The 8,170-nt window shown below is 54.4% G+C and overlaps 1 protein-coding gene across 1 annotated transcript; it reads right to left on the bottom strand.

Annotated features, from left to right (window-relative positions):
- Positions 1–2,088: 2,088 nt before the first annotated feature.
- Positions 2,089–6,358, bottom strand: LOC145716307 (dynein heavy chain domain-containing protein 1-like). Its single transcript, XM_081799428.1, has 7 exons — positions 5,378–6,358; positions 4,992–5,178; positions 4,718–4,840; positions 4,432–4,633; positions 3,534–3,625; positions 3,220–3,369; positions 2,089–3,058 (listed from the first exon to the last, which is right to left on the bottom strand). The coding sequence occupies exons 1-7, from the start codon at positions 6,356–6,358 to the stop codon at positions 2,220–2,222; spliced, it is 2,574 nt and encodes an 857-aa protein (XP_081655554.1). The 3' UTR covers positions 2,089–2,219.
- Between the last annotated feature and the right edge of the window lie 1,812 nt (positions 6,359–8,170).

The following is an 8,170-nucleotide window of genomic DNA, read 5'->3' as shown; positions in this document are numbered from 1 at the left end:
GAGGTTGTGTGTCAGCGCTCAGTATACACTGCCCTTTGCATTACCTTCCACCACATAGTTCACACCTAGCCATACAGCGGGGGAAGTAGGTTGTACCTAGTAAGTTTTGGTGCTTAGGGGTAAGGAGAGGAGCCCATGTAGGCCTTTTAGCTCAGTTACATGCTAACCCAATTTTTGTCAGAGAAGTTTGTCCTGGGATAGCATGCAAAGACCTAATAATAACTGAACATATCAAGGCAGAACTCTTGATTCCCTACCCTCAGCAAGTCCCTCTCTCAAATTTCTCATCTCAGTTAATGACACCATGATCCACTCAGTTGCTCAAGCCTAAAATCTCGGAGTCATCCTAGATTTGTCCTCTTTGTTCACTCTTCACATACAACCCATCAGCAAGTGCTGCTGGCTTTGCCTCTAAAATATTTCCTAAATCCATCAATTCTCCATCCCTGCTGTTGGGACCCTATCCAAACTCCATCATCTCCCACTAGAATTACTTCAAGCCTCCAAACAAATGTTCCTTGTTACTCTGGATTTTCTTCCACCCATCCGCCATAGAGAACAGCCAGAGTGATCTTTGCATCATGTCATCTCATACCTAATACTCTGCACTAGATTCCTCCTTATGCTTTTAAAAATAAAATACAAGGTGATTATCATGAAAAGGCTCTATGTGATCTACCCCTGTCTATATCTTTCCATCATTTTTAATCACCCTACCCCTCATTCACCATACTCCAGCTACATGTTCTGTCCTGCCTCAAGACCTTTGCGCCTACTGAGGGCTCTACCCAGAAACACTCCTCCAACATCTTCAAATAGCTCTCTTTCTCATATTCAGGAAGCATCGCCTGACCACCTAAACGATACTAACTGCTCCATTCTAGTCGTGCTCTAACACATCAGCCTCCTTTATTTTCTTTATAGCACATACAGATCAAATTTAACTTCCCTATACATTGACCTTTTCTTGTCTGTCTCCCTGCTCTGGAACAACCTCATCAGTGCCAGGAAGAGCATCTGGTTCAGAGGAGTGCTCAATAAATAATTGTTGAGGGGCTCAGTTGGTTAAGCGTCTGACTCTTGATTTCAGCTCAGGTCATGATCTCAGGGTCATGAGATCAAGCCCAGCCTGGGGCTCCCTGCTCAGTGGGGAGTCTGTTTGAGAGTCTTTCTCCCTCTGCCCCTCCCCCCAGTAGCCTGCATGCTCTCCCGCATGCGCGCTCTCTCTCTCAAAAAATAAATAAATCTTTAAAAAAAATAATTGTTGAATGCACATAAAATCTTGTATCTTATTTGGCTTTTGTTTTTTATGTATATGACTCACTTGGAGAATGTATCACAGCGGAGGTTGATGACTGGTAGGGAAAGATGGAGGCATTCTCGATAATACAATGAAAGCTTTAAAAAAAATAATTTTCAGTTCTAATGTTATCTCTTCAAAAATATCGCTTGTGAAAAAAAAATATATCTCTTGTGGATTTAACACAAGTACTCAGACCCCAGTAGAAAGCTGGGCGAGGATTCGGGATCCTGTGTATTACCCATCCCCATCTGCCAAGCCCCTGGGATGCATGACCAACACCAGGCCCATCTCCCACAGGATACCAACATTCCCCTCTCAGTTGTGCACACTGGGTCTTCCCCTCAGCAGGGCAGTTCTCCATGTGCAGACCCCCTGCACTGCTAAATCTCAGAAATCCTTCATTGAATCACCCCAACTTTATTTTGTTTGAGGGCTCACAGCAAAGGTGGGCTGCACACATGGACCCTCCGTTGGTCACAGATGGCGGGGCTGAGCTTCGTGGGCAGGGGCAGGTGCATCAGAATGTGCCTGCTGTGCAGCCTAGTGATACCTAGGGGCCCTTCCAGGTACACAGGACAGGAATACACAGCCAGGCCAGGTGGGGGTGGCAAGTCACTGGGGCCCTGGGCCTGGGCACTGACGCTGATCGGAGGCAGAGGGCTGGGCTGGCTGCAGATGCTGTCCTGCAGGACCCCTGCTAATGGGTCCCACTCGGCATTCCGGAGCTGGAGCCCAATCAGCAGCAGCCCCATCTCTGGAACGGTAGGATTTGGACCATTCACCACCTAGAGGTGCCAGAAGCTGATCAGGCAAGGCTAGGAAGCTGAGGGTTCCTAGTGGAGGGGTATCAGTGCATATGGGGCTCCTGAGGAGGCAAGATCACCAAGAGGCAAGGTGGGGTAATTGTAAGGTGTAATCAGGGATTTGAGGGGCAGCATGAAGATACCTGGAGGTGCAAAGGGTTGCTGTTCAGCTCCTGATGTTTATGGGGGAGCCCACTGGAGCTGGAGCCTTGGCAACCAGAGAAATTCGAGCTAGGCGCACGCTGGTTCAGGGCGGTGGTAGCAAAGGTAGCCTCCCAACGCAGTGACAGCAGCAGGCGGCGTGGGTGGCGAAAGGCTGAGAGGTGAAAGATGCGCTCTGGTACTTTGGTGTCCACGCCCAGGTAGCGAACCAACAGCTGCCCACGGCGTGACAGCTGTCGCAGCCAGTGCCAGGGTGGCTGGGGGCCGGCAGGCGCATGGGGGCGCCAAGGCGGGGGTAGGCGGCCGGTCCAGAGAGCTTGGGCCACGGCCGCACAGCGCGGGGAGGCGCACGGGGGCGCGCCCTGCAGCTGCTGCAACAGGCAATCCAGGTCCCGCAGCAGTGCGCCCGCCAGCTGGCTCAGCTCCAGCACCTCTGTCTGGAGGAAGGCCTGCAGAGGCCGCTGCGAGCTCAGTCCCAGCACCAGCCACCCGGCGCCAGACTCTTCCTGACGGGCGGTCTCAGCCAGCAGAGCTTGCAGGGACTCCAGCCTCCACTTGGCCTGCACTAGGCGCTGCCGCAGCCGCCTTTCAGCGCGTCGGGAGCCTCCTCGAGACGCAGAAACCCAAGTGGGTAAACTCCGCTGCAGCGCGTTCAAGAGAGCGCGGCTCTGGCGTCGTAACAGCCAGGCCTGGGGGCCAGCGCTCAGTCCGCAGCTCTGGGGTTCAGGAGGTGTGGGCAAGAGGTGCATCTGGGCCTTGCACTCTTCCAAAGCATCCAGCTCCCCTAGCTCTTGGAGGTGAAGGGGAGGGGTGACACTTTAAGCCACCATCCCATAATTGTGTGAATATTGCCCCATCCTACACCTTTGTTGGTACCGCGGTTCACATTCCTGAGGGGGGCATTACACAGACTGTGCCCCAGCCCAACACAGGTACCTGGCTGCAGCTTACCTGGGCTGGGCAACAGAGTAGACAGCAGATACTGGGGTGTGTGTGGTTGAGCCCAGCTCCGGCTGTTGGGGCTCAGGCAGGCCTGTGTTAGGCTAATCAGGGCCTCCCTGTCCTTCTTGTCTCCCACAGGACCCCCATAGAAAACGGAAGCTGAGAATAAGGTCAGAGTCCCTCAGTTCTAGCCCCTGCAGTTTCCACCACCTCCCAAACCAAAACCAAAGCTGGGAATCATGCCCCTATCCCAGTACTCCCACTCCCGCCCTTTCAGGGCTGTCCTGGGGGCTGATGACCACATGGGACAGGAAGGGCCTCACCCGCTAGCTCCTGCATGGCAGCACTGGGATTGCTAAGGCCGGCCCACAGCTGCTCTTGGATCTGAAGGACCTGCGTCAGGGTCACTGGACTCCTGGGGGAGGGGAGCAGGAAGTAGGCTTTCAGAAAGATCTATATGCTGAGGACTCTGGTCTTTCTAGCCCAAGCTCCCAAGCTCCAGACTCACGACGGTTCACTAGTCATTGCCACTTAGCACTTCAAATTCAACTTGCTTTCAACTGAAATCATCATTTCCTCCTATACCGGCCCCCAGTTGTCCTAGGCAGAAATCTGGGAGCCACCCTTGACTCCTCTTTCTTCCTCACTCCATATTTACTTTCTATCCGTGCTGGGACTACCCTAGTCCCTACCACCCATACCATGGTCTTGTCCCTTCAGACTGCCAGAGCCTCCTAAAACGGCTCTGCTTGCCTCCAGCCCTGTCCCATCTGGTCCATTCTCCACACTGCAGCCAGAGTGATCTTTCCAGCAGATAATTAGGATCACATTTCTTCTACTTAAAACTCTCCAGTGGCTTCCCACTATCCTCAGGATAAAATCAGGCCTCTTGCCATGGTCTTATAGGCCCTTTACCATAAGCCTCGCCTCTCCCCATCCAACCCCCAGCATGTCCATCTTAGCCACATTGAAATATTTTTCCTCCTGCTGAGCTTAGTTCCCTCTGCGCAGAAAAGCCCCATCTCCACCTGATCTGCCTCTGCTTCCAAGACTCAATTCAAAGCAAGATTTCAAAGTCCTTGGAGGAGCCTTTCTTGACTTGCCCTTGCCCTCACACTTTGGTGCTGCCCAGGCAGTAATTAGTCGTACTCCTCAGGGATATGGAAAATGCTCAGTGTTTGCTGAATGACTGACTGAACAAGATGGACGGGGGTCCCTCACCAGCTCCCCCTGTGTGCCTGCAGCTTCATTCCATATTGCTGCCGGTGTAGCAGGAGGCCATGTAAGAGAAGCAGAGGCAGCACCCTTGCTGGGGGTTGCACAGAGAGTTCTTGCTGGGCTAGCTCCAAGCTGTCCATCAAGACGTGGCCCAGCTCCAGAGACTGCTCCCAGAAAACAGGCATGGAGTGCTGAGTCAGCGCAGCTGGGGCAGAAGGAGAGTGCTGGGTCAGCACAGCACAGTTGCCCTCCTCCTTCAATCTGAGAGCCTATAGCGGGGACTCCTCACCTGGTAAGGAAGCAATAGCCTCTGCAGACAAAATAAGCCAAAGACGGAAATCTCTGTGGACGGTCGTCACACTCCTGCTTGCGGGTTGGGCTAGAAGCGGTTCTAACTCCAGGTCCGAGACCACTAGGGGTCAGATATGGGGCTGAGATCAATCACTGGGTAAAGGGTCAGACACAAGTTTAGGGGTCAGACTTGAGGCTCTGGGGTCAGGAGTGAGATCCAGGGGTGAGGGGATCAAGCTCAGGCCCAGTACTGGATTAGGTAGCAGACACACCCCTGGCTCCATCCAACAGCCCCAGCAAGGGCTGTAGCAGCTCCTTTGGCCAGCGAGGCATCAGATGACAGTTCTCCAACACCAGCCAGTGCCCTCTGTGCATAGCCTGGCATAGCGTGCTGACCACTGCTGACACTGGGTCCCAGGCTTCAGAGCCTAGGGCGATCACCTCCAGATGCTTCTGCCCCTGAAGACCAACAGAGAGGTGGCAGAGAACTCAAAGTGATCCTGGGGTGACCCAAGGGACCCAAAGGAATGCCACAAATGACCCCAGAAATCCCTGAGTTAGCCAGAAAGATCTATAAGAATACTGGGATGGGGCCACCACACCCCATCTTGGCCCACAGGGGTCTGGTGTCTCTGTGGCCAAGGGACTAGGCTCAAACCTGCTCATGCCTGGCAGCCAGTTTCTGGATGACAGTCAGGGGATGCATGGTGGCTGTGGGGTGACCAGGTGGTGGCAACAAGATCAGCACAGGCTGAGTAGCCTGGCTGTGTTCGAAGGGTATGGTGGAGGCACCCAGGTTTTCGTCCAGGGGCCGGCCCAGGAGGCTGGTGGTAAAGTCTGCCAGGGCGCCTGCCAGGCACTCAGGTCGCAGCACACGCCACAGAATCAGCTTCTGGAGGAGGCTGAGTGGATCGGGTCCAGGCCCAGGCCCAGGTGCAGGACCCAGCACTGTGGATGACAATGACAGGTAAGCCTGCCAAACACTGGACTGGCCTGCCAGGGATGCACACAGCCCCGGAAATGGGGGCAACATCTCCAACAGGCCACATTCATGCCAGGCTCTCAGCCCCAGCCAGGCCGGCCGAGCCACCCCTGGCTTGCTGTAGCCCGTGCTAGGGGAGGCTGCCAGGCCAGGCACAAAGGCTAGCCTCTCCAGCTCTGGTGCTTTCCTTGCCACTCGCAGCAGCGCCAAAGCACCCAAGGCTCCCACCAGTGGTACGTGGGTCGGGCCCAGGGCAGCCACGGTGCTGCCCAGTAGCTGGCGGGTCAGCTGTGTTCTCAGATGCAGCAGATGGCTGGGCAGGTCTTCCCCCTGGTGAATCTCACACTGCTTCACGCTGTTCAGAGCCCGCTTCGTGGCCGCTAGCCAGTTGTCGGGGCTCATGTGGAAAAGGGGCAGCAGGTTCTGCAGCGGGCTAAGGGCCTTTATTATGGCCATCGCGTGCCAGACCACACGCCTATAGGGCGCCCACAATGCTACCTCCTGCAGTCTCAGCTCTTCTAGATCCTCGCAGTGAGCGCGCAGCTGACATAGCTCTGCCTGCGCCCTCACCATGTCCCGTAGGAATTTAGCTGGTTTCTGATGTTTTGGGTTCTGGAGTAGCATCAGCAGCAGCCGCTCCTGCAAACAGCCACCCATTCCGTGGGTCTGATCCTTTCCCATAGTCCTCAGCCATCCACACCCACCTCTGCCCCCACACCCGGACCCCTCCAAAGCTCACCCCCACCCATAGCCAGGACCCCCAGGCACCTCAGCAGCCTCCACAGCTGCACAGCTGTCCAGGGCTCTGGTCTTTAGGTCCCGCCAACGGCTCTTGAGCTCGGGACACTCTATGCCCAAGATTTCATGCAGCATCTGGTCTTCTAGGATATCCATGTTCAGGCTCAGATCCAGCACATTCAGCCCCTTCAGCAGTTCATAACCTAGCACTTTGGGTCACATGGGAGATGCTTAACCCTTCCCCCTTGGCAAAGCCAGTGGCTGGGGTACACCAGGCGCATGTCCCGCCCACAGTCCTGAGCCTGCTCGGGGCCAGACTGAGTGAAGCGGGAGGCCTAGTGTGTCCACAAAGCTGTGGTGGCAACTTACCCACTGGGGCTCACCTTTTTCCAAGGCACTGAGAGGGAGACTAGTGCTCAGATAGAGACAGAAGCCCGGCTGCACCTGGGAAGGGCTCAGCTCCTCCCGCTGCAGTAGCCACTGCAGTTCTTGGCACCCTAGGCCCAGCTCCATGTTGGTCAGTAGCACGGGCAGGCCTATGAGGGGGCGACAAGGACACCCTACCCACCATGCCAGCACCGCGCCCCTCCCACCCACCCCCCCAAAATCTGGCTCTGACCAGCTCCCCGCTGGCTAATGGGAGGATTCCCTCAGGGCTCTTCCACGCAGTTAGTGCCTGGCTTAGGGATGGGAGCTGAGGTCAGGCTGGGGGTGAGAGGCTTGTGGGGCCACAGAGGGGGACACGGTGGATGGGGACCCATTCTCACCACTGGCAGCTGCCTCCCAGAGCTGAGGACCCAACTCTGGGTCAGTGCCTGAGAGTACACGAAGGTAGGGAAGGGGCAGAGACCCAGAGTCAGAGGCTGGCCTTGACCCCTGCCTCTCTGTCTCATCCTCCTCCTCGTGTTCTTGCTCCTCTTCCTTTTCTCCCTCCTCCTCCTCATTTTCCCTGTCCTCTGTCTTCCGCTCTTTTGTCTTGTCCTTAGCCTTATCACACTCTTCACGACTGTCGTCTTCCTCCTCTTCGTCTTGATTTCTCACAAAGCCCTTCTCTGTGGCAGAAAGATGCAGAGGAACTCCTCTCAGAGGATGAGCCAGGCTCCTAGGGAGCACCGTTCACCCAAGGGCTCCATCTCATGAGGGAAGGCCCACAGGAAGACAACTTAGGAGTCACTTAAGCTCCTTCCGACTCAATTTCCTTATCTGCAACTCGTCTGCAACATGGGATTGATATTAGTGAGTACCTCCCAGGGTTACAAGGTGCAGAAGACATGAAATGATAACATAGAAAGCACTCTGCTGGACCCAGGAAGCACTCCACAAATGGTAGCTGCCATTACTGTTTCTCTAGAACTCCAGAGAGGGGTTCTAGGTATCCCTGAAATCAGCTCCATTTCTGCCTTTCACCAGACTGGTTAGAAGAGTCTGTGTATTTCTCTTTTTGCCTAAGCTAATTTTCCATCACAATGAAACGAATTGTTGCTAATATAGAAATCAGTGCCTGGAAGTAGCAACTTGTAAGTGAAAGGCCATAAACTGGAATTAGCCAAGTCATGGGGTATATGGTGGACCCTGATGGCTCCCTCCCTAGTCTCCTCCTTTGCCGCCTCTACTGCAGGAACTGGAAAAGAAAAATAATATATTTTTTTAAGTATTAAGAAATTTAAGAATTTTAAGAATTTTTTTAAAGTATTAAGCACTGGGGCACCTGGGTGACTCAGTTGGTTAAGC

Source organism: Leptonychotes weddellii, chromosome 11 (assembly GCF_054177405.1).
Source record: "Leptonychotes weddellii isolate Sample4059 chromosome 11, ASM5417740v2, whole genome shotgun sequence".
NCBI classification, from domain to species: Eukaryota; Metazoa; Chordata; class Mammalia; order Carnivora; family Phocidae; genus Leptonychotes; species Leptonychotes weddellii.
Note: the sequence above shows the minus strand (reverse complement) of the source record. Positions and strands in the feature narration are given on the sequence as shown.